Source organism: Citrus clementina, unplaced genomic scaffold, assembly GCF_000493195.1.
Source record: "Citrus clementina cultivar Clemenules unplaced genomic scaffold, Citrus_clementina_v1.0 scaffold_3, whole genome shotgun sequence".
In the NCBI taxonomy this organism is placed as follows: domain Eukaryota; kingdom Viridiplantae; phylum Streptophyta; class Magnoliopsida; order Sapindales; family Rutaceae; genus Citrus; species Citrus x clementina.
The window spans coordinates 2,174,670-2,200,917 of NW_006262339.1; the positions used below are offsets into that span (position 1 = coordinate 2,174,670).

The 26,248-nt window shown below is 34.1% G+C and overlaps 4 protein-coding genes across 4 annotated transcripts; 2 read left to right on the forward strand and 2 right to left on the reverse strand.

The window, feature by feature from the left end:
* Nucleotides 1-3,015: 3,015 nt before the first annotated feature.
* Nucleotides 3,016-8,801, forward strand: LOC18046588 (probable serine/threonine-protein kinase PBL3). The gene is made up of 6 exons (XM_024188248.1): nt 3,016-3,278; nt 5,777-6,114; nt 6,203-6,338; nt 6,549-6,685; nt 7,080-7,203; nt 7,930-8,801. The coding sequence occupies exons 1-6, from the start codon at nt 3,218-3,220 to the stop codon at nt 8,457-8,459; spliced, it is 1,326 nt and encodes a 441-aa protein (XP_024044016.1). The 5' UTR covers nt 3,016-3,217; the 3' UTR covers nt 8,460-8,801.
* A 450-nt stretch (nt 8,802-9,251) lies between these two features.
* LOC18046589 (vacuolar protein sorting-associated protein 29) lies at nt 9,252-12,085 on the forward strand. Its single transcript, XM_006439564.2, has 4 exons — nt 9,252-9,446; nt 9,578-9,738; nt 11,280-11,417; nt 11,512-12,085. Exons 2-4 carry the CDS (start codon nt 9,607-9,609, stop codon nt 11,812-11,814), a joined length of 573 nt encoding a protein of 190 aa, XP_006439627.1. The 5' UTR covers nt 9,252-9,446; nt 9,578-9,606; the 3' UTR covers nt 11,815-12,085.
* Nucleotides 12,086-16,370: 4,285 nt separating this feature from the next.
* LOC18046590 (aldose 1-epimerase) lies at nt 16,371-18,083 on the reverse strand. Its single transcript, XM_006439565.2, has 5 exons — nt 17,819-18,083; nt 17,604-17,653; nt 17,365-17,488; nt 17,184-17,282; nt 16,371-17,063 (listed from the first exon to the last, which is right to left on the reverse strand). Exons 1-5 carry the CDS (start codon nt 18,003-18,005, stop codon nt 16,444-16,446), a joined length of 1,080 nt encoding a protein of 359 aa, XP_006439628.1. The 5' UTR covers nt 18,006-18,083; the 3' UTR covers nt 16,371-16,443.
* Nucleotides 18,084-18,505: 422 nt separating this feature from the next.
* Nucleotides 18,506-24,854, reverse strand: LOC18046591 (ABC transporter A family member 7). The gene is made up of 18 exons (XM_006439566.2): nt 24,643-24,854; nt 23,967-24,351; nt 23,770-23,849; nt 23,459-23,603; nt 22,952-23,071; nt 22,745-22,869; nt 22,372-22,530; nt 21,938-22,100; nt 21,739-21,864; nt 21,539-21,622; nt 21,075-21,436; nt 20,627-20,827; nt 20,116-20,225; nt 19,926-20,010; nt 19,577-19,705; nt 19,369-19,474; nt 19,087-19,175; nt 18,506-18,989 (listed from the first exon to the last, which is right to left on the reverse strand). Exons 1-18 carry the CDS (start codon nt 24,721-24,723, stop codon nt 18,690-18,692), a joined length of 2,850 nt encoding a protein of 949 aa, XP_006439629.1. The 5' UTR covers nt 24,724-24,854; the 3' UTR covers nt 18,506-18,689.
* Nucleotides 24,855-26,248: the final 1,394 nt, after the last annotated feature.

The following is a 26,248-nucleotide window of genomic DNA, read 5'->3' on the forward strand; positions in this document are numbered from 1 at the left end:
TTACAGTAACTTTTGGAATTAAAATTGAATTCATAAGAACTTTTTTAATTTGTAAATAATTTCAATGAGGTAGGAAAAGATAAAGGGTTTAGGAGATATTTGAAGGAGTGGCAACTGCCAATAATAAACTGTTTTATAATAATGTTCCAATAAAAGAATAACGTGGCTGTTATAAAAAGGTAGTGTGGATTTATTATGGCCCATCTCTTTCTAGTCAAGCCCACTCAATGGATTTAGGAATTCGAGTTTCAATTTCTCATCTAATTGGGCCTATGGGCTTCATCAGTTCAAGTGTGTGTATCGCTTGTTGATGCTTTGAGTTTCTACCTGTTATTCGAGTATTTATGTAAATACACATATAAAAATACACATAAATACACAAATGCACATATAAAAATAATAATTCGAGTTTCTACTTGTTACTAAGGGATGAAAATGTTATTTTGTTCTTTTATTATAATTTATATGTGTATTTATGTAATACATTATGAATTATTTTTTTAATATATGATTTTGTGTCTTTTTTAGTGTTCATTAAGTAAAATAATAATTTCATGTAATCTGAGACTTCAAACAAATAAACAGATGTCAAATTTGGATTCTGAAGGTTATCGAGGTGGATCAACGCCTTTTGTTGTAAAAGTAAAACTTGCTTATTATGTTAGGTGTGAAAATTGTAAGTAAAACTTGTCAAATGTACGGCTATGAAATAATGGGCTCTGTTCATGTCTGTAGTGGGAATTGATTATGAGCTAGTATAAATGTTTGTAGTTGCCATCACTTTCTCTACACTTTTCTTCACTTCTTTCTCTTAAAATTCTCCTCTTCATCTCTTATAAATACTCTTCTTTAATATTCTGTAAATTATTTTCATAATAAATTTAGTTTTATTTTCAATTTTAGTTGTTGTATTTTTTATTATGCATAATTTAATTTTAACAAAAAAATTGTACTGTACTTAATAATAATAGTTAGAATAAGGTGAAACTCTTAGTATAAAAATACGATTTAACTAAATTATATTTTTAAGGATATAAATTAAATTATTTTCTACTTAATTTTATCCATAATTTAATTTTAAAATTTTAATTTATTGTAGACAAATAAAGAAGTTTGGCACAATAAATTCTAAATATCTTAGTATAAAGTGTAGTAAAATGGTATTTCGACTTATTGTAGTCAAGTTGAATTTTGGCACACTAAGTACTTAATCCATAATAAAATTAATATAATTTAATGACAATTTATTTAATTAATATTTTACACAATAAGTTTAAATAAAAATGATAAAAATAATTTATTTAAATTATATGCACCACTACAAGTGGATTCATAACCCTAACGAATTTATTTCTATAATTTTCTCTTTAATTAAACAACGTGTATTTAAATTATATTTCTAGTTCTTAGATGATTTAAAGGGAATTAACAAATTAAATCTTTTCCTCATATATCAACTTTGAACTTACTAAGTTATATTATAACTATACACTTCTATAATTAGGATATATAAATCACTTTTGAGTTACGTCAAATCATCAACTTTTAACATGTTCGAGCTAAATTATTATTGCACTACAATGCTACTTATAATTAACTCATAATCAAAGTAGCTTCTGTGACAAGACAGAAATGTTGAGATGGTAAAAGATTGAAAAACAAAAGATTTTGAATGAGTAGAATATTATTGAATACAGTATGAAAAACAACACCAGGTTTTAAGGCTCTTTTAAACTAACTCCAAATAACGCAAATTTATTAAAATAAATAAATATGAATTATTATTATTATTATTGTATAATAAAATTCTACCAATTGAAAATAAGGAAGGCAAAATAAACGGCACTTAAATCTGATGTCTAAAAAATGATCAAAATTCTAATAAGTAATAAGAAAATTAATAAAACTTTACAGAACAACGGCGAAAGAAATAAAGAAATAAAGGTTTCTGAGTACGTATAATTCAAATTACGTCATTAAAAAAAATATCCTACTTATTGTATGCTGCATGCAACTATTCCACGTCGTTCTCAAGCGAAAAAGTAGCGTCTGGTTAACCACCACCACTCCCCTTCATTAATTAGTTAATAATTTTCGATGTCAATTTTGATACCCTTTTTTCCAAGTCAAGTCGCTGTTTACACTTTACACACGTGTTTTGATCTCTTGGAATCTTTACGGCTTCAAAAATCGAATTCACATATCAAAATAAGACTTATTTTAATAATAAGTAAGTAAAGCTCTCTAAGTAAACGGCTAGTGCTCATGGTCAACTGGTTTCTCTAAGAATGTATAATTAATTTGATATTCTTGAGCATTTGGACCGACCAAAATGGGCAAATGTGTTCAAGATGCTGTGGGCTAATAATTTGAACCACAAATGAGGTGAGAGCTGGCATGGCATGGCGACCACATGGGATTACACATTTTTGACCCACTGGCCCCACTCTTTTATGCGTGGAATTTTGTGGACCCCACTTTGCTATTATTAATATGCTATCATTGCATTTGCATAGGACTGTTATTAATTCAACTCAAATGCCGTTTGTATTTAGCGTAACCTCCAACCCTCTTCCTTCAGCCTCCCTTAATTTTGATTTGGACACCTCAAGTTCACGAATCTGACATTTCCCTTCCCCACGAACTCCGTTGCATGTTACACGGCACAAACTTTCCAGGGTCATAAACGTCTTATCGCAATATCTGTATTTACGTAATAACCACTCATATCTCCCCTATTTACAATCTAACCATCATCGTGATCCTCAAAAAAATTTATTTCCAATTAAACTATAATTACCATGCAACCATGCGAGCTAGCTAACGCGATTTCGAACTTCTTGTTCCCCTTTTTAACCTTCAAAGTCAGTGCGGAGTTTCGAAAACGGCTAAAATCTAGGAAAAAAGATTAGTTAAAATAATTACCAACTTGCTGTCATCTTGAAACAACCCGAGGGCATTTACGTCACATAAAAATCACTGAAAACAAATTAAGTTGCCACCAACGCTGCAACACATTTTCCTTCGTTATTTGTAGTGTTTATAAATTATAAAACACATGACCATGAAAATTCCTCAATAATCTGTTCTTTTATTTGTGTATTCATGGAGGAAGAGGAGGCAAGCAATGAAGAACATGTAGCATGGCTCTGGCTTGATCTATGAGATCTTGTTTTTACAAAACTGTTAGGTGGGAATCATCTTGTTTTCTGTTTCAATGGGCAATTGCTATAGTTGGAAGAAAGTGGACGCTTCTTTGAGTTCTCATGCAACTTCTGGTAATATTTCTTTCTTTGTTTTGTTATTTATGATTACATGCAGTCAGTTTTGATGCTCTTTTTGTCTTTAAAGTTTCATCTTGGTTTTCAAAATGGGACCTTGTGTTCATGTTTATTTGGAAGGTTGCGCTTTTCTTTGCGTGTTGATTTAGTTTCTTGCTCAAGTCTCGTCGCGGCTTTAAGCGAATGGGGTTTGTTTTATAAATGAGGATTCTACGTGGGCTTATGGAAATTGGATGTGTTTTGGCTTAGGTGCCTGATTAATTTGTTCTTGTTTATGTTCTCTGTTGAGCTTTCTATTTTGGAGTTTGTAGCAATTTGCCATTTTAGAGTACGATTGAAGTTAAAAGTGGAGTTTCTTGGCGGGTTATGTTGGGAATTGGCGCTTTTTTTTTTAATTTTTAAACATGAACTTTATGTGGTCTGTTTTACGATTGAGAACAAAATCTTTGATCGATACTTGGGAAACAGTCCATACTTTGAGCACTAGGCAGTAGGACACCATTCCATGATAATGAGTATGGGATGCCCTCTATCTGTATAGCAAGGCAATAGTTTCTCCAGCAGTTGACTGGTCTCCAGTGTGAACATGTTGTCTCACATTCATATTTTATATATGAAAACCATATGAAGTACTTCAAACTGACCGGTGTACTTCAATTTGATGGGTTTATCTGGTAATTGTTCTAGAATTGTATTATGGACCTCTTAAACTCCGTTCATGGGGGGTTTTATTGTTATTTTGGGTCCTAAACAAGAGAATTTTGACGGATATATACAATTGTATCATTCAGATTGTTGTTGCCAATTTGAGCGGTTTGGTTGTTAGTGGGTACTTTGGTGGAAAATGTTCAATTGATTACCAGAAATTACTTGTTTAGTTGTATCTCTGTGGTGTAGTAGGATGGCTGTTTTATGATCATATATATAGCACCTTTTCGATCTCTCAGAGTAAAAGTTGATAAATTGATAATATATATGATTCTCGAAGAGAAGATGTATTTATAGAGAAAAGCATGCTGATATATTAATTACTTATTTTATCTGAATAATTGAGGACTGATGATAACTACAATGTTACACATTACCTTATAAATCTGTCTGAGAATGCCAGTACATGCACTTAAGGGTGATGTATGGTCAACATTGAATAAGAAAAAAGAAGTGTAAAGTATCTAAAGCATCTAACAAATATTGGGTAACAATTCGAGGCATCAAGATAATAATTTTGAAAGATTCTAGTTTTTGAAGAAATGACTTGTACTAAGAAAGTGCATTCCATATTGGGTAAACTGGAAGACCTACTTGGTTTAGACACATTCAGTAAATGAGCATTAAAATCAATAAGACAGCGAGATTTAGTGAGAATGTGGCATGGATCAATGAAGAGAAATGGTGCTAACAGGGCAAAAACAACAATGGTCATGACAACATGGTGGTCTTTTGTGGAAAATGGTAATGATTGTGGTGACAATATATGATGAAAGGGATCTGGATAGTGTACTTTTGTGCAATGGCAATGACATCTAGCAATTTGAATTTCTTTCCTTTACTCATTTTTTGATTTCTGAGACTGTTGTGTCCACAATTATTATTTTATATTGTTAACATTGAAATAAATCTTTAAACACAGTAATTATTGCTGTCAAACCGATTATCATGGAGATTAGAAAAGCCCTGTTTGTTGTTGAAATCCATGAAAAGAGAAACTATGTTTGGCAGTTCTTTTCTTCTCTTATTCTTCTGATTCTCTTTCTTTGTGAGGGTGATTCATGTAGAGGCTCTTATGTTGCTTTGCGTAGAAGTGGTGCTGTAAATTTTTGTAATTTGTTTCACATCAGATACAAAAGAAGAAAATTGGATTAGTATAGTAATTTAGATCTGTTTTCCTTTCATTTCTTGTATTCATGTACCAATGAAATATACCTTTTATTATTTGGTAAGTACACTCAATAACCTTAACTCAGAGATAGTCATGTTCGCTTGTCTCTGTCTGTTTGGATTGAGGGTGGATGTATGGCTAGTTTATGTGACAGTGTTTGGTTTCCTTAGTGTTTGAGTTTCTTTGTAAATGTAGGATTTATTATGACATGAAGTAATGACTTCAGGAATCAGGATAGCAGAAAAACACAGCTAAAAATTTGTTCTGGGTTGCATTATAAGAGTGCAAATGTGGAATCTGATGTGAATGTTCATTGCTGATTTTGAATTGAGCAACGAAGGTGCCAATCATTACAGGGGGGTGTTCTCTTGACATTGTAGCATGGAAAATTTTGCTTATAGCTGGCACATTTGTATTGAACTCACTTCACGTAGCATGCCATGTGTTATGCTTTAAGAATTCCAGATATATTTTACATGTCTTGATATGAAATATTTTCTTTATATACTTGTGCCAATGCATGTCTTTTGCTTGGTGATTTCATAATGCTTTATTCTCAGTGAATGCCTGCTGTTTATAAATAAATGTAATGACAATATATTCTCTTTCATTTCAGGAGATACTAAACTTCCTGATAAAAATGGCAATTTTTCAATGGCTTCAAGTCTGAAAACAAATAAAAGTGAGAAGCGTCCGTCTGGAAATTTCTCTATGCCAAGAACTGAGTGTGACATATTATCATGCCCTAATCTAAAAGCCTTCACATTTAGTGAGCTCAAGAATGCTACTAGAAATTTCCGTCCTGATAGCCTCATTGGGGAAGGAGGGTTTGGCTATGTTTACAAAGGATGGATTGATGAGCATACCCTTGAGGCTGCAAGGCCAGGAGTTGGAATGGTCATTGCAGTCAAGAAGCTTAAACCTGAAGGTTTTCAGGGTCACAAGGAGTGGCTGGTATATTGTTATTGATATTATCTCCAAATCCTTCTCCTTTCTTTATCTACGTGGCATGGTTGATTTATTAACTCCATGTTGTTTGCAGTCTGAAGTTAACTACCTCGGTCAGCTTCACCATCCAAATTTGGTCAAACTTATTGGATTCTGCCTCGATGGGGAAAATCGGCTTTTGGTCTATGAGTATATGCCTAAAGGCAGCCTGGAAAATCATCTATTTAGAAGTAAGCAGTGTTTTATGTCAATAGAACGTTCGGCACACTGTTCTGTGTTTCTATCATATTTAGTGCCTTTATTCTGAGTTCTTGTCAGCATATTGGCTAAATTAATACACAAGTCGGCAAGTGATTGTTTTGACATCTTTTGATTGCTGATGCTAATCCTGCAAGAGTATGCATCTTTCTTCCTTGAATTGAAATCGGTCTTGTTTGCAGGGGGTGCTCGACCTCTTCCATGGACACTAAGGATCAAAGTTGCCATAGGTGCTGCTCGAGGTCTCTCCTTTTTGCATGAAGCTGAACAGCAAGTTATATACCGGGATTTCAAAGCTTCAAATATCCTCTTAGATTCTGTAAGTTAAATAGTTGGTTAGATTAAGTATGTTAATTAGGAAGAGTATCAATGCTTCTTTATGCCTTGAAGCAGGTTAAGGAATGATTTTAGCTTATAGTGGAGTGTAGGACAGGCCTTAGATGTTTAGCATCGCAGCTCAAGCTTCAGACATTCAGAACTTATGAAACTGGTATATTCAATTCAGAAGGGAAATATGTACGAAAAAAAAGTGGGAAAATAGGTTGATAAGTTATATCCTTTTCTCCTGTTCAAATTCAATCCTTGTTGACACATCTCAATTTGTGTTAATTTGGTTGAAGCCATATATGTATCAAGGATCTATTTTGGTATTGGAGATCATCTAATATCTATAACAAAATTTTACAGCTTTGATTATGCTGCCATGGATACAGGAATTTAATGCGAAGCTTTCAGACTTTGGCTTGGCAAAAGCAGGTCCCACAGGTGATCGTACTCATGTTTCTACTCAAGTTATGGGAACTCGAGGTTATGCTGCTCCAGAATATCTTGCTACAGGTTTGAATATCTGCACTGTAATAACACTTTCATTTCCCATATTTTTTCTATGTATATGCTATCAGATTGGTCATTTAGTAAATTACTTTAAAAGCTCTTAAGAGAGTAGTGAGACAGAGTGACTAACTGAGCTGCTAATTGCGGTTTAAATTGGAGATGAAATTTATAGCTGTGAATATATGATTGTAGCAATAACATTACATAAATTGGCAAAGGAACGTTTACGTGTGCAGTTGGCACCTCGATTTTAGTCTCTTAAACTAATGTTGACTGTTTCAAAGGAAATACCGAAATAATGATAAGTTAATGAAATCATCTTGATCAAACTCTTATCCAAGTTTTGAACAAGTAGAATTCTATTACACTTGTAATCAGGTAGTTGAACTTCAATGATATTCTCACTCTGCATTGAGATACATGCGCATGTACTTTTGCCATTTAAGAATTCTCTACATCTACATCCTAGTTGTTGAATCCATTTTAAAAGATGATTCTGGTTTACTGATCACCATTTTTATTATCTTGAGCTTATGCCTCACAACAGTTAAACTTTCTAGTCAATGACCAAGTTTTTACCCTTTTTTCCTGGCCCCACTGTCTCTTTCTGAAGAGTTTGTAGCAGAAGTGTGATTACCAAATAACATGATTCCCTTGTGAAATCCGAGCAACTGTTTAGATATTGTTTTTGCAACGGTATACTGAATATAAACCTGAACTGTTGAGCAGGTCGACTTACTGCTAAGTGTGACGTCTATAGCTTTGGGGTTGTGTTGTTGGAACTCCTCTCAGGCCGCCGGGCAGTAGATAAAACTAGAGTCGGTGCAGAGCAGAATCTGGTGGATTGGGCAAAACCTTATCTGGGTGATAGGCGCAAGTTGTTCAGGATAATGGATATCAAGTTGGAGGGCCAGTACCCACAGAAAGGAGCTTATATGGTAGCCATCCTTGCATTACAATGCATCAGCGAGGCCAAGGTCCGGCCATCAATGTCTGAAGTTTTATCAGCTCTAGAGCAACTCCCTCCCCCTAGAGATCCAGCCAGCCCCTCAAATTCGGATCCACAAGTGATCTACAGTCCTCACGTAAAGTCTCCAATGAGACCCAATTCTCCTCACCTAAAGTCCCATTTGAGGAACAACTATGATTCCCCTGTGAATATGTCCCCCCGCTCCCCGCTCCCACCCCATATGAAGTCACCCATTCTGAAATCCCCGCGGGGAAGATGTTTTTCCAGTCAGCTAGTGACTTCAGTGTAAATTCCTTTTTGCCATTAGCACTCTTGTTTTCCTTTAGTAGCCTCTTCAGTCATCACCTAGCTAGTGTTGGCAGTTTCTCAAGGAAAGTTTTTCTAGGTTTTTGTTTCAATCAAAGATTCAAGCCCATAGGGATAGGGATAGGCATAGGCAGGTAGGTCATACAGATTATCAGATATATCATTGCCATTGGCCTCTCCTCACTAACAGAATAGCGACATTATTAAACTTGTTCTGGTAGTAGTTTCTTGGTAATGCTTTTTGCCTTTCCGGAGTTACTACTGCCCCAAATCGATTTGCTTAGTATTGTATTTTGTTGGCAGCTCGGAACGAGGTGTTAAAAAATTTAGTGCTGTGTTTTTGATTTATTTATGTCCTCTCTCATTTTGTACAAAATATCAATCAATTTTGTTTTTCACAAGTCATGTATGGTCATGATGAAAATGTTTATTTTGATACTCCGCCTTAGATAATAATTGACATTAATTTTATGGAAATTTTGAAACTTGATAATTTTTTTTTCTTTTCTAATATTTGAATACAAGGAATAATAAATAAATAAATAAATCATCTACCCACAATCCAATGACTTTAAATTTTGCCTACATTTTTTAGATGAAGTTGTGAAATTCATATGATGGAGCTACAATCAGTTTCATACAAATTATTATGTATAAATTCATGTGATATGAAAAAATATAATTATTTTTATACAAACTAATGTGTATAAATTGACGTGAGATTGAAAAAAATACAACTAATTTCTCATATTATATTCATTTGTACTCGTTTATTTGTATAAAATATACGTGGCTCTATTATTATTGTGCAAACAATGATTAAAAAAAAAAGAAAGAAAGAAACTTATTAAAAACGAAGTCGTTCTGGAGAAAAACGTGCGCAACTGAAGAAGCTCAGAAAAACGACGACAGAGGTTTTGAATTTTGATGGGCGTTGTCAAAAGAGCTCCTAAATAATCAAATCTCCCTGGTAATTAGTTTATGTTTTAAGCAATCTTCTAATCATAATGTAATCTCAATCAACATTTTAAATTTTGTTTTTCTGAAACTAGTTTCTTGAAAATTCGTACTTTAATCTGATGTCAACTTATTCGTTAACAGGGGTTTGAGCTGATAGTCGAACGTTGAAGATGGTGTTGGTCTTAGCGTTGGGCGATTTGCACATACCACATAGAGCAGCTGATTTGCCTGCCAAGTTTAAGTCCATGCTTGTTCCTGGCAAGATCCAACACATCGTTTGCACCGGCAATCTCTGCATCAAAGTATGTCATTTTTTGTTCAATTCTCTCATGTTTTAGTATTCTATGTTTATTGGATCTTGTTGTGAAAATGTTGAAAGAAAATATTATTTGAATTTGGAATTTCTATCTTTCTATACTTTGTCAGCTCATCCGAATGAGGCAGTTTCTGCCAGTTGAGTTTACAACATGATTGGAGAATGGAAATTGAGTTTGATGAGTTTATCACGTGCTTCAAAAGTGAAATAAAAATAAGTATGAGAGGATGATTTTCTTTAGGAGAGTATCGGGTGTTTATTCAGTCTCTGTATTATATTATGCTAAAATGGGATTTCTTATGGGGAGTTTAGCTGTCTTAGTGTCTTCTGTTCGTGGGGGGTAAGACTATTCTACTCTGTCTTACAAAGAGTTGGATGTCAGATTGGTGGGTTATTGCCTGACCAACAATTTATGTAAATAAAGCCAGTTCTGGTTCTGGAAGTGAAATAAGTACCCTCTATTATGTTTAATGAGGAATGTGCATATACATTTCTATCACAACTCCAACTTGTGAGTTCAAGTTGTATGTAAAAATGTAATGCACTTCAATTTTTTGTTAGATATCCCAAAACCTTCTTATTACCCTTGTGGAACAGAATGGTTTCTTAAATATTTGATCGACTTTCCAGTCTTGCCTTTTTGTATCTCTCTTTTTGTCTATTCTGCGGGCTGCAACAGCTTTGATATTTTCAAGTTCTTTTTTGAGAACTTACTTTCTAGAGCTTGAGTGTAGAAGTGCTAATGCATGTATCATCTGTGCTGCTGTGGCTTTCAAATTTTGATTCCTAGTTTGTGAAGTAAAACTTATTTCCAGTTTCAATCATTAAGCTCTGTAATTTTGGCCGTTGCACTTGTTTAGAGTTTTATCCTATAATCTTATCATTCCTGCTCATTGTTTTAATTAAATTCGAGATGGCATTTTAGCAAATAATCTCTTATCCTTTATTTAATCTCATTTCTTCCAATGAACAAAAATGTGTTTGCCATAATTGATTGTTTGCTTCTCTTTGCTTGATCTCATTATTGATTTATGAATGTATGAGCAAATAAATGAACTTGCATTTGATTTTTTTGGACAACCATATTTAGTTCAGTGTGTAAATAGCGGATAATTGTCCTGTGTGTGGCATGGGTGGACTTCCCTTTGTTTGATGGCTGGTTTGAAGTTACTAGTTTGTTTGCTAGATATGATCTTTTGCTGATTTATTACCTTTTCTTACTATGCTGAGGTAATGGGTTGCATTTGTTAAATTTGTGGTCCAATATCTGAATTCTTTTTTGGCTGCAAAGCTGCTGTACTGGCCATCGGGTGTTAACTCATATGGTTAAAGGGGATGGATTAAGATTGGTTCTTCGATTCAAATCTTACCTTTACAATTAAAAAATGACCATCTACGGTTTTTTGTTGCTGTAGTTTTATTTACTATGAAGTTTCTTATGGAAAAATTTCAATCTATTATTTTGCATTGTCCATATTTCTTAGCAGATTGCTTGTCACGGGCTTAGCTTTTCTAATGACATTTCAGGAAGTTCATGACTACCTAAAGATTATTTGTCCTGACTTGCATATTATTCGTGGTGAATATGATGAAGAGACACGATATCCTGAGACCAAAACGCTAACTATTGGTCAATTCAAACTAGGACTGTGCCATGGTCATCAGGTGTGGCTTTGTGTCAATAATCTGCTTTTCATTTCTATAGTTTTTGGATTTCATCAAATTTCTTACCTTGGTAATCAATGCTTGGTATTTGAAGGTTATTCCGTGGGGGGACCTAGACTCACTAGCCATGTTACAGAGGCAGCTGGATGTAGACATACTTGTGACTGGTCACACTCATCAGTTTACTGCTTATAAACACGAGGGAGGTGTGGTTATAAACCCAGGTTCTGCCACCGGTGCTTTCAGCAGCATCACCTACGATGTTAATCCAAGTTTCGTCCTCATGGATATCGATGGCCTGCGGGTTGTGGTCTATGTTTATGAACTCATTGATGGGGAGGTTAAAGTTGACAAGATTGATTTTAAGAAAACCAGCACATGTCACTCTGCTCATTAAGAACAATGCTCAGATTTCAATTTTGTTGAACTGACTCTCGGATTCACCATATATGCGTGAGTCTGCAATACATGTGATTCCATTCTCTGTATGTGATTGGAAGATTTTGGTTTGTTTAGACTTAAGAAACAATTCTACGACCCTTTTTACCATCTTTGATTTTGATGTATTATATATATATATATATATATATTGTAGTTTAAGCGTCATCTGGGGACGGAAAATGGGCTGGCAAAGCCCGGCTTCTGCTTGGAAGGCCTGGCCCGGATTTTTTATTGTGTGGGTTAATCAGAAATATGATTTTGAGTTAGATTCGTAAATATAATACATGTTAATTACAAAACGATTTGTTCCGCAGTCCGAACGATGAGCTATGGTGAAGAGTGCCAATATCGTGGTTGGATTCAAAACACTTTTGTGTCACTAAACAAGATCTTGACGTAAATCTACATCGATTATTCTACCGTATTGTATGTCGTGTTAATGAAATTTTAGTGTGTTATTAAAATAACAAGATCTCATAATCTATCATTATAGGTGCGGTACAACAGTCAAATAGATAATGCAGGTGATGATGCTAAAGAGAATTCATGCATGAAATATTTGGGGGAGTGTTGTTAGCATGTTTGGGGGGTTTACCCAAACAAAAATAGAAGTCCATATAAATTTAATTTCCGAAAATGCGGTCAATTTGCTTCTGTGTTATATAATAGCAATACCAACAAAGAATAAAAAAAAAAAAAAAAAGAGGGGAAATCCTTCAAATAATTGTATTGGCAGCAGCGGAGAAGTTATTGCACAAATGTCGGGATCCAATTCCCAAAAGGATTTAGGAATAAAATAAATTTATCGTCGAATAAATGAATGACGTATAACATTATTCAAAGGGATCCCAATATATTTAAATTATTACCATCGTATTTATAGTGCATTATTGGTGAATTATCTCCTTCAATTCTCTTAATTAATTATATTATATGTATATAATCAATCTAGGTGCGATCGCCCTTATTTTTCTTTATTAAATACAAATGTGCATAACCTTGAACTTTATTAAAGTTTAAGAAAACTATTAAGTCATATGGTTTTAATAGTATAATGACATTAAGTCATATGACTTAATAATTTTCCTGAATTTTAACAAATTTACGATTCTAGATTAGAATATTTCTCTCTCTTTCTATATATATAATGCATGATCGTCGGGCATTACATGCAAGTGATTCTTTCTTTTATTTCCCCTTTTTTTAATTCGGATTTACTTATTGCTGCATTTGCTCATCAAAATATTCCTTTAAAGGTACTTAAAATTTTATGTGCAGTGATTAATTGATGATTATTCAAGGCCAAATGGGATGACCGTTGTTAGCATTTTTTCTGCTTTGTCATAATATTTCAAGGCGTTAACGCCATTAACGGCAGGCAGTAAGGAGGTTCGCGGTTGTTTGATTAGAAATTTCGCCACAACCAAGGTGAATTGGTGCAATTAGTAAGCTTCTGCGGGACCGAAAATCCGTCTACCGAAAGTATGAAATTAATGTTTTCCATTAAAATTAATCTAAAATAGGATCAAGTTCTTTGGCTCATTGGGATTGGGGGAGAGGCCATTGGTTAGACAAGAAAAAGAATAAAAATAAAAATTTTAGTAGTTTTTTTTTTAAATGGAATTTAGGTACATATATCATTTTTCGAATGTCTAAAGTCAAAACGTGATCAAATGATGCAAAATGAGACGATCAAATCTATCATAGAATTAAGGCATACTTTCTGCCATGCATATGCATACGTTTTTCAAGCCATTCATGTTTGGAACGTCTAGTTTGGATTGTATATGAGAGTATGATTGGATTAGATTATATTTAATACTATTGTCTTGTATTTGGTATAATATAAGATCGGACTCGATTAATTAAATTAATAAAAATTTTAATCTAATTTAATCAAACACACTGCTATTAACTTATTAATTGTTAAGATATAAATTTATTTTTATTGATAACATTAAATTAATGAATAAAAAATTATTTTAAATTTTATGTATAACATGTAAAAATTTATGGAAATTATATGACACGTCGTTTTTGTATATTCAAAATAAAATGAAAGGCACACAATTTTTGCTTTAGAGTGTAAAAAAGTACAACATGTCATTTATGACATCAAATTGTACATAGTATGTTTATAAAATAAGGATACAAAGTTTGTAGATTGCATATCTCAAATGATACATCGGCATTCAATGATTGTTATGTGTTAAATAATGATCGAATTTTTTTATACCATTACTATTTACTAATGAGATAATTTGACAACACTAATGATTTAATGTCACATCAATTGTGACACCATTTTAAATATATTAATTCTTAAATTATCAATACTTTTAAAGGCGGTCTTATCCTACTTAAAAAATAAATTTCGAAGAGTAAAAAAAAAAATAAAGTGAAAAACAGGACTCACTTGGCCATCAGAAGTCGAAACAACCTCTACTTAATTTTAGCTTCGGAGTCACTCCAATCGGAATACAGAAAACCAACTTCATCTATGAAATATAACACACTTAGATTGGATCTTTTATACACACACGCACGTGTACAATCAACAATGTAATATAATCATTCGCTTGTTCATTAGCACTTTCTCCGAATTAGTTCACGCAGGCAGATCAGTTATCATAACTTATAAAATATTTTTCAATAAGGAGTAATCTGTCCGATTGAGATGGGCAGGAAGGATTGCCATGTTTGATAATTACGACTGTGACATATATCAGCCTCGAAATTTCGTACCCCAATGGCGATGCGTCCCTGTCCAAGTCCAAGTGAAGCAATTTTCTCCATTGATTTGTTGTGATCGAGGATCTACCAGAACCTGCCAGTGCTGCAGAAACAGATCCTAGGACTTGGAACCACATCTTGGACGTGCTCTCAAATACCGAGCAAGCTCTCGGAAGTGAACGTACAGTACCGCGCTCATGGCCGCGTCTGAAGATCAGAACAAGGACTGCCTCGTTATTCCTCTAGTTGTGATCATCAATATCATTATTAATGAAGAGGCAGCTGCAAGCAAGTGTTTGATTGATTAAGAAATATTCACTGTGTTTTTATTAAAATTTATAACCCAACGAATTAATTTAATTAATTAATTGAGCCACTTACTGTGATATATTCACTGTGTTTTTATTAAAATTTATAACCGAAGTAGTTGAACATTGGTTGGTGTCAAGTTAGGTCTAGTTTGCTTCAAGAATATGCACACAATGATGAAAAGAAGAACATATATTTGATATTACTTACCTAAAACTCGATTTATAATATACTCATTAGAAGATAAATCTCGCGTCTAATCTATCATTTGAAATAGACGAGATGACCCATAAATCATATTGGGCTTCCCCTTTAACGAAACAACGAAGTGAAAATATGTCATTTAAATTCGATTCAAGTTGTAATTTTGTAATTGAACGCTTTTGGGTCTCATTTAATTTTTTTTTTGAAAGGTTCAAAATTAATTTTAAAAATTTAAAAGTTCAATTTGATATTTTATAAATTTTTTAATTTTTTTTTGACAAAATCATCTTATCCTACAACAACTTTTAAAAAATTATATTTTCATATATATTATAAAAGTTTAAAATTATCCTTAATAATTAAGAAATAAAATCATAAAATTAAACAGATTATCATTATTGTCAATTATATCGAGATAACATAAAAAATTAATAAATTATAATTATATATTTATTATAATTATCAATTATAATATATACACAATAAAAAATAATTATATATATATATGTGTGTGTGTGTGTGTGTGTGTGTGTGTGTGTGTGTGTGTGTGTTTACAAATGTGTAAATATATTTTATTTAACATTATGTTCAATTTAGTTATTTATATTTTTGCTACAGTAAGATTTATCAAATACATACTTACCAGATGTTTAACTGATTCTTTTCAAAGTAAGATTTATTAAACACATATTTACCATCAAATATTTGTGGCATAACTAACAAAAAATATTTTAAAATAAGATACAACATTTCCAAACTAGCCCTTAATTAACTTAATTTAATAAATTCAAACAAATTCATAAGGTGCTTTATTTTTCTAACCAACACATCAATTTGTACAAAATAAATTTACATAAAATTAATTAATTTGTGGCTCACTCTATTATTTTTCATTTAATATTAAATTATAGTTTGAATAGGTTCAGTTCGATAGTCCAATAATTTAATAAATTAATTCTTGAAAAGTAAGAAACAATCAGAAGAGAAAATAAAAAAGAAATTTAGATTGATAAAGCAAAAATCGTGTTGAAACTTCTGCAATGGAGGACGCCCAAATGCATACACCGATCAAGTGAAAAGCACTGTTTCTTAATTCAGTATGTCAAGTCACCTCGAAGTTGACGATTATAAGTAACATCGTCAAGAATAATAAGAATCAAGAAGGTAATGTAAATAAAAGAAGAAATTAAATGAAGGGGGGAAAATTTAATTAATGAAAAGCATTGATTATTTATCAGCCTTTTTTTTTTAATGTTTAATCCCATGATAAGCCAGCAAAAAATAATTAGAAGAAACAGGTGTTGTAGAGATAACTCTGTGCGCCTAAGACTTAAGATTTCTAATCAGCTGTAAACCTATAAACCATTACATGATTGTAAGTCTCTCCAGGATTCACGACCTGAGAAGGGAAATTCGGATTGTTAACTGAATCCGGAAACCCTTGAGTCTCCAAGCAAAAGCCCGCATAATTCGAGTAAACGAATCCATCTTTCCCCTTCACTTTGCCCAGCATATTACTTGTATAAAACTGTACTCCAGGCTTGTTGGTCCACAGCTCCATTTTCCTCCCCGATACGCTCTCACTCACCACAGCAACCTTTTTCAAGTGCTCAGGATTCGGATTGTCCAGCACATAATTGATGTCGTATCCATCAGGAAGCTCTTTGAACTTACTACCAATCTCCCGGGGCTGGAGGAAATCGTAGGGAGTGCCTGTTACTGGGGTGATTTTGCCTGTTGGGATTAGACGATCGTTAACAGGAGTGACGTGGGATCCGAAGAGCTGGAGCTTGTGTGAGAAAATGTCACCACTGCTGTGGCCTCCGAGGTTCCAATAAGTATGCAGTGCTAAATTCACTGGGGTGGCCTTCTCCAGTGGCTTAGCTTTCATTTTTACGACTAAATTGTTTTCGCCAACAAACATGTATGTCACTGAGACAGCAAGATCACCGGGAAAGCCTACAATATATATTCACAAGGAATTAGTAGTAATCAGAAATACAAAAATGCTACCACATGTTTGTGTTGTCACTCATCTCCAACATGAGCAGTGAATGAATTGTACAAGTGTGTACTAACCTTGCTCTCCCTCAAGGCTGTTATAGGTGAATGTTATATGGCTATTTACCTCATGACTTTTTACTTTCCATATAACCTCACTAAATCCTCTTGGGCCACCTGGTTATATTAAACAAATATTGGCTTCAAAGAAAGTACTGGGAAACTGGCTTGGAATATATATAGATATATATTTACATACCATGAAGCATATTATCTCCGTCATTATTAATCAACTGATAACGGGTGCCGTTTAATGAAAACTGAGCCCGTGAAATTCTGTTAGCTACACGTCCAACAATGGCTCCAAAATAGGTGTTATCAGTCTGTAAACATAGTGAGAATCACTTCTGTGATATTGCACGTAACCAATTTAATTTATTATTACTGAATTTAAACCAACAGACAAAACAACTATGGGGCTAATAAAATTGAACGCACCTTATAATCCTTAACTGAGTCAAATCCTAGAACAATATCAGCTAATTTCCCTGAAATAAAAAAAATAATAAGAAAAGATATTAGATGATGTAAATTAGAATAAAGAAACACTCCAATACCCAAATTGATTTTTCTTTAACCCTCCATTGGAGATTTATCATTATATAACAAAATAAACTGTACAAATTAAAAAGAGGGTGGATAGAGAAATTGACCATTTTTATCAGGGATGACTGCAGAGAGCATAGTTGCGCCATAGTTTGTAAATTTCAAAGAAAGGTCACCCCTTTTCAATTTATATACACCGACTGCTTCACAACTTTCTGTTGCTTGGCATTTTTTATTAGTAAAAAACAATACCAGTACAATGAAATAACAAAAAACCAAAGATAATTTTGCCATTTTGTATCAAATTGTCTATCATGCGAGTGTTTTCATGTAACGTGGGCTATTAATAGATGGGAAGAGATATGGGATGTTAGTTTGAAAAAAAAAATGAATCAAATTTAAAAAACTTCCCGATAAGGATGTAAGAGATAAAAGATAAGAAAAGAATTCTAAGGAAACTATGAATAAAATCCTAATCTGTTATGATATCATGCATTTATATCGGTGTTAATTTACTTAATTAATGCCTTTGGAAAGATAAACACACGATGTTTCATTGTTTAAGATTGTAATTAATATTTAGCTAACCAAATAATATGATGAAGATCATATCCATCAAGTGGATATCGTAGTGATGAGATAATATTGAATCATTATCTATTAATGGCAAAAGTTGTTCACTTATTTGAGAACCTATTCGTGTACGTAGTCGTTTCTCACTTGGGTAAGCAGTAAGTAATATACTGGCAAGAATGTTTTGTACATTTAAAACTTGTGCGTTACCTATTTGAACATTGACCAAAAGGAGTAGCTTTATAAATCCAAAAGAGTATGTAGCTGATAATTTCTCTAATTTACATTTCCTTCCTAAAAACAATCTCAAAATAACAAGAATATAGACTTAATCAATCTCTAAATTTTTTTTGGAAAATACAGAAGCAATATACTAAGCAACATGAACTATGAACATAATTAGAATCATGGAAGATCCTCAAATGCCTGAGCATGGCGGGCGACCTTGATGAACACATCCTCCAGGGTGGTGTCAGCCAAACCCCATGCGAAAACAGTGAACCTGCTCTTTGCTTCTTCAACAGCTTGGAAAACATCTGAAACTCTTACCTCTTGTTTTGGAAGCTCGAATTTTTGGGTTCCAGATATTTGATATATCTTATTAGCACCCGGAGAGAGTCGCTTTACCATACTCTCCACTTCTTCCTCGTGATCTGCGGATGTTGTCATTGTAAACACATATGATCCACCATACCTTGCCTTTAACTGTCAAAACACCATATTCAAATTAAGTGCCATGCAGGAAACTAGAATGTGAAAAACTGGCCCTGCTGATTTTCATCGCAAAGTATGTCAAATTTACCTCTTTCGGATTTCCAATGCATTGCAAGCTTCCATCTACAAAGATTCCTAAACGATCACAGAGGGCCTCTGCCTCTTCCATGGAATGGGCTGAAAATATAAAAACGATCCTTATAAGTGAAATTGAGGGGAAAATTATCTGCATTTGCTGCCAACAAAGAAGTTGAAGGAACATCCTAAACTGATATGTGAAACCATATAGAATTAAAGCTTTGGTTGACAGTGGCTCAGTTGTGTGTGTGTATAAAGGAGATAGATTGAGAGAGTGAGTGAGGGAGAGTACTGGTGAGAATAATAGCCCGGCCTTGTTTCGCACGCTTAACAACGTTCCATAAATTATTCCTTGAAGCTGGATCCAGACCAGTACTAGGCTCATCCATGTAAACGACCTTATAAAATTTCCATATGCATTAGCCAGGAGTAGCATAGCAGGATATGATTATCTAAAAGTAATCAGAAAAAAATCGATTTGATGAGAGACTAAGACGTACTTTAGGATTCCCAATTAGTGAAATGGCAACACTCAGCCTCCTCTTCATACCTCCACTGTATTTTCCAGCTTGTTTGTCAGCAACCCCTCCATGAAACAGGTTGACACTCTTGAGGGATTCCTCTACTGCCTACAGCAACAGAATAGGAACAGAAAAGATGGTCAAACTTCTTAGCACTGCCGAAATCCTATGCTGTAACATTTATAAATGTATTTAAAATAATTCACTTTCCATTTTTAAAGAAAAAAAAGAGAGAAGAAAGTTGTGGGTACTCGTGAAGTTTCCAACCAGAAATCCAGCAACAAGCATCAGTTGTGCAATTAAAAGCATAAAAAATGTATAGACTTACTTGGGTTAAAGCAGGGCCTTTCAGGTTCTTAAGTCTCCCATAAAATAGCAAGTGCTCCCTTCCTGTTAGAGTTTCCCATAGCAAGCTAAAATTGTCCAATAAAGGAAATGAAATGTCAACATACTTCAGCTTTTGTGAAAAGGAAAACAATATGTCTTTTAGGCATTAAAGGGAAATCATTCTAGCTTACTCCTCCTGAGGGCAGACACCCATACTGGTATATATTCTATCCATATCAGTCCGTATGTCCAAACCCTGAACATATGCTGTCCCAGAGGTTGTCCTTGTGATCCCAATCATCTGTTAACAGACCAAGTATTAAAAATTGCTAATAAATATAGCAGAAATGTAATTTCTGATGTGTCAAGAAGAGGCTGGTACAACATTGACTTCTCACAATAAACTAAAAAGATGTCATTTTAAAGCAGTTTTAAATAGTGGGCCATAGACGGGACTGATTAAAACTCATTCCTTCTACAGAAGCAATATAACTTGGTATAATCTTTTGAACAGTCAACAGTTTGCATTAGAACAAGAAAAGTTATGCGCTTAAAAGCAAAACCTATTCCGAGCTTTTTATATTTTATCCTACTCCTTGTTTCATAATGAGCCTTAATGGTATACCGATCCCCGGTGCCACATGCATGTAAAGAAATGTTCAATAATGATTCTCACAAGGTCAAACCATATGTTACATTTACCATGGATATAAAAGTGGTTTTGCCAGCACCATTAGGACCTAGCATTCCAAAACACTCCCCTGACGGCAATGCAAGAGATAACCCATTCACAGCCACTTTTTCAGGATTACCATCCCTTCCTGGATATATCTTTCTAAGGTTATCAGAGATGATTGCATGACTTGTCCCCGGTTCAAGCAGCAACTGTTCAACCCTCTCTCTCTGGAGAACAAAAGATGAAGCACAAATGTTAATATTATACGTATAACTATAACTGAGTCAGATCACACTGACTAAGATCCAAAAAAGGACAATTGGAAGATTTTTTTAACTCAAATAACTGGAAAATATTCATAATGATCTGAGGCTTCAGCCAAACAACATTAACAAGCAGTGACGTTATAATGATCCCACCATTACATTTCTACTTCTATAATGAATAAATACTTTGATCAACAAGAAAAACTACCTCCTGAGTGACATCAGGTTTCTCCATACTAACAAAGACTTTAGAATCCTGCCTTCCTAAGCTGGGCTTTCGGAAAGATGAGCGAGATTTCTTCTTAAAATTTTGGAGAAAATACAGAGGTCCTTTTGCACCTCCAGATGATAAAATTTTATCTACATAATAAGCAATACCAAGAAGCAACAACCACTCAACAAACATGATAATCAAAACCTCTTTCATCCCATTTTCACTATCACTCAAATCTGCCCAACTCATGCCATCTGTCCCCATAGAGTGACCCCTGAAGGAATATGTTCCAAACTCATATAACCCACGATATAGAGCAAAGCCAGGGTATAACTCCATTGCAGTTATCCAGCGTCCTACAGAAACAAAATAAATCTCATAAATGAGCAATAATAGCTCAGCTTGAAACAAACAATCCGAAAAGAAGAGAATTACTTCATTCTCACATTTGAACTTACTTGGAAATGATGGATCTTCAACAAAGGACTGAAGTAGAAAGGCACCTAGGAGCCCAGTTCCAAAGACACATATGTACCCTATGACTGTACTCATTTCCATATATCAATCATTGCATAAAAGTAAGCTCCAGATGATTAACAGAAATACAGAATGTAGGGATTTACCCATTGCTATTATATATGGAAATTTTGAATCAAACCTGAGGCAGTCTTAACATTTGAAAACAGTGCCGCTACTAGAAAAGCCAGAGCAATTTGCAGATTTATATAAATGATATAAAACACGAATTGGATGCCATAGCTGTTGAGTGTGAAAAATCTCAACCCTGCAAGTCAACAGCATGAGATTAAGTTGAATTAAAAGAAAATATGAAATGCAATAATTAGCTGGATTCTTACCTATGACTGAGCCGAAAACCACAAAACATAGCATGTAGATTGAAGATATGCAAAAGAAATAAGCATATGAAATCAGCCAATAAGGTCCATCACCAAGTCCATGCATTTTCATCATGATTCTCAATTTTTGTTGTTTCTCGTACACTAGTGCTGTCAAGATCACCTTGAGGAAAAGAAGATGCAAAAAAACTTGATCAAAAGAAAAATGAGAAAATATTAGATAAATTACAAAGATTAACCTTTACATAATTATGGTTTTGAACACTAACTACTATGAGTTACGTCTGGGTAATAGCAAAGTTTAACCTTTACCTAATTACAAGAAAACTATGAGTTACGTCTGGACAATAACAAAGTTTGCAGAACATGAAAGCGTTAACTACTTGTGATCATTAAAAGGAGTCCTGATACAAATGAAAAATAGTCATACTTACAGGGAACAGCTGTAGCACAACCCACGTAAAGAACAGTGTACCAATAATAGATGATACATCCAACTTGAGCTTGGAATCAGTTTTTGGCATCTCTTTGACAAAGTCGAACAGGATCTGTGTGCCAGGGCCTAGCAAAGACCGAAGGTAGGCATTGGATGCCTGGAATGAATGAATTTCAAACGTCAGTGTCCACCTATTTTGTTATAATATGCAAAGGAATTGATAAATACTAACTAATTGGAACCCTGAAACAGGGCTAGAAGTTTCAGACAAATAAAAGACCACAGTGAAGACACAGATGTACAGGTATCCGGAACAGAAGTTTCCATGAGTTCCTAATCAAACTCAATAAGTGAACAAGTTTGTAAAGTACCAGATTTATGGAGCGTGGAACACGCAGCAGTCCAATCGGGACATTCCCTGTGTCATTCTTATAGGTTGAATTGTACCAGATGCTCACATTAAATTTGTCCAGGTCAGAGTTTAAGAAATCATAGGCTGGAGAAAAATCAAACCATTAGTATTATAATATTGCTTCTCTTAGGCTCTTAAATTAACAAGAAATATTAAGTACACCAACCTGCAAGTATCTCATTACTCTCTCTTTTTGAGTTCCCTTTTCTGAAACCTCTATACAGCTCATCATTTATCTCAGAGGAACTTTTGCGCCACAAATTTAAACCTTGAAGACATCTTATGACTAGAACCAAGGACAAAAAAAAGATCAAATTGGTAGAAGAAATTTAGTAACGATTTCAGTAGTTAGAGAATAAGAGACAGTATTCATTAGCTTAACAATGTCTTAGTAATCACACCACGGTTATCATGGTACATCATCGTACCTTGACATTCCAAGTTGTGGAGCTCTCACATGATAAACAAGGCACACTTATAATCTATAATGAACTCTGATTTGAGGCTTTCCTAAAGTTCAACTAAATATCAAGAAAATTTCAAGGAGAATGCAGAAATGTAATTCAACTGATAGCAGTTTAGTCAAAGAACACAGAATGAACCTTGTGTAGAAAAAGATGAATTTTGAGACCTCACATTAAAGGAAATCATACAATATTTGAAGAGCGTATACCTAGTGAAATATTAATGGATGCCAGCTTAACTGGAACAACAAGGGAAGAGTCTGGTCTGCACTGACTTTGAATGGTATAAATAGGAGAATCCGATACAAAAGCAGGTTCAACATAGTTAGTTATTTCCGTCTTTGAATCTGACCCCTGAAACATTTTGAAAGACCATATTAGCTTCAATGCTGAAACAATTTTCAAGAAAAACAAAGAAAGAGTACGGTAGTGGATGCAGTGTCTTTACCAAAGATGCAAGTGAAAACATGAATAATAATAAAAATGAGTGACAAGCCAAATGATAGGGAAAACAACTTACCAAGACATTGCCGGCCAAACTGGCCATAACATCAGAGGGATTTTCACTGAAAGTGTCCTTAAACATATCCTTGTTCAAGGCTATCAAAATGCACGGAGATTTAGTCAAAGAGCCATCATATCATTAGGTGAATTGATCATATTATAAAAAAAATAACAATTACAAAATAGAGAAAGAAGAGGGAGAGGCATACATACTTTGTCCAAAAGATTGATTATTCCCAGTAAGAAGTATCGTGGCAGGACAGGAACCATCAATCCTGCATGACTCATTTGGCAAGTCGGGATACGTGAGAAAATCATTCCTCACAGCACGGTATTCAGGAGCTGGTACTTGCAACATTGGAGGCCATTGTGGAGGGCGAGGAATGGAACAAAATTGCGCTTGCTGTGGGGTGGAGTACTCTATCCCACATCTTTCCTCCACACAATCACTTCCACTTTTCCTAACACAATTACAGCCACATTTATAATCATCTGAGTTGCTCACTACGCTGTCTAACAAAACCTGGAGGAGAACAATTATTACGCAGAGGATAAACGGGAAGAGAATAAGCCGAATATTCGTCTTCACATTTCGTTTCTGCAGAAGAGAACACAGATGATGAGATGGATGATGCCATTTACAATTACATTTCAGAATGTGAAATTAAGTTTATTACAAAATTAATGAATTGAACAAAGCAAAGACCAATAAATTCATCAGGAATCAAATGAAATTTTGCCATGTCCACGAAGAGAAATTTAAGAACCTTAAAATTGCAAAAGAATAATATTTAATATATCGGACGTTAACCTTTCACCAACAAGCAAGAACCCTAAACCCCAACTCTTAACAAAAGGAAAAGATGGAAAAAAAAAAAAAAAAAAGAACCTGAAAAGTTAAGTTCTTTCTGAGTAAAGCGTTGGTCTGAGTACAGAAGCTAGCAGGCTCAGGAGCAAGTGACGAAGACATTGATGTCACAGGATATTGCCGTCACCGGCGACGGCAGAAATTTCGCGCCAAATGAGGCACTTGTCCGTTGAGACCGTTGAGACTCAGCAGCAGACAAGACCTGCGATCAACTTAATAGTCGGCTTAAAAGTCTTAACTATGTTTTTCCCATCATCAGCCTATTACCCCCTCCATTTTTATGCGCTGCGTTTTGACTCGAAAAATAACGGACCGTTGGAATTTTACATTTTACATTTTACTTTTCTTTTTTTTTACCGCGTTGATTTTTGAACGGTTTAATTAAAACAAACGATAAAGTCATGAAACAAACAAACTCACTGCCACTGAGATTGGATTAGATGTAAAGGAAGAGATGTCAACTGACTAGAGTTTTGGCTGTTAGCCTGTGTACAAATTAGATACCGAAAATGTCCTTGTTTCAATGACGTAACTACCCTTCACACGGTTTCCCAGAGTTGCATGTTTACTGAAACTAAGAATTGGTCAATGGTCGTTGATTTTTTTTTTTTTTTTAATTTTATTTTCCTTCCTTCCTTCTAAGAAAAGCTTATTATTGAAAGGCGACAACCCTATTCGTTTTAATAATTGTTGTTGACTGTAACAGGTTTCCATTTAGTTTCTTCATGTCTAAGTTAATCGAAGGTCAACAGGAGAATTGTATTTTGGGGTTCATATTTTTTAATTTAGAAATTGCATGTCGTATTTAGTGGTATGATATAAACTTTAAACTAAGGCAAATGCTATGTTACAATTAATGTAACATACACACTCAACAACAACCACACAAATTGTGTGGGTCTATTATTTGTGTGGTTGTTGTTGAGTGTGTATGTTACATTAATTGTAACATAGGGGCTCCCTTAAACTAATAGAACAAATGAAGTTGTATGTAATTTCTTTTGGCATTTTCCAGAAATGTCTTTTCGTGCATAATTAAAATACAATATCTTATTGTGTTCGTATTATAGGATGCCATTATAGTGACTAGCTAGCACGTTGATAAACCAAATAGTGATCGAAGATTCATGGTGCACTAATCACCTATATATATTTAAATAGTTCAGGTCAAGATTACATGAAGATCAAAATAAAGTGTATTTTTCAAATCTCTAGCTAATAGCAAACTGATTTTGCATTGGAACCGGCCGATGACGCTGTTAAATTATACAAACATATAATGTCGTGCAATGCGTCAACGCGCATTGATTTGGAACCTGGAAAGAATAATAGAAAAATCGTGAAATCCGTGATTTAAAAAACTGTATGAATTTTGAAAAGCATAAGAAATGGCATTATTTTAACCCAAGAGAAGCATTAAGAAATTTCCTTTGCGCATGAAGATCCATAGATTCCAATAAAATGTGATGAGCATGCTCGCGGTCGCAAAGTTTTTGACTTGTAACAAATATTTAGAATCCTAGAGTACGTACGTAATTCTTAACGGGAATTATTTAAATATCTAAACTCAAAATACCCTTATTAATATTTTAATCACACGACACATAATGAATAATTAATTTGAAAA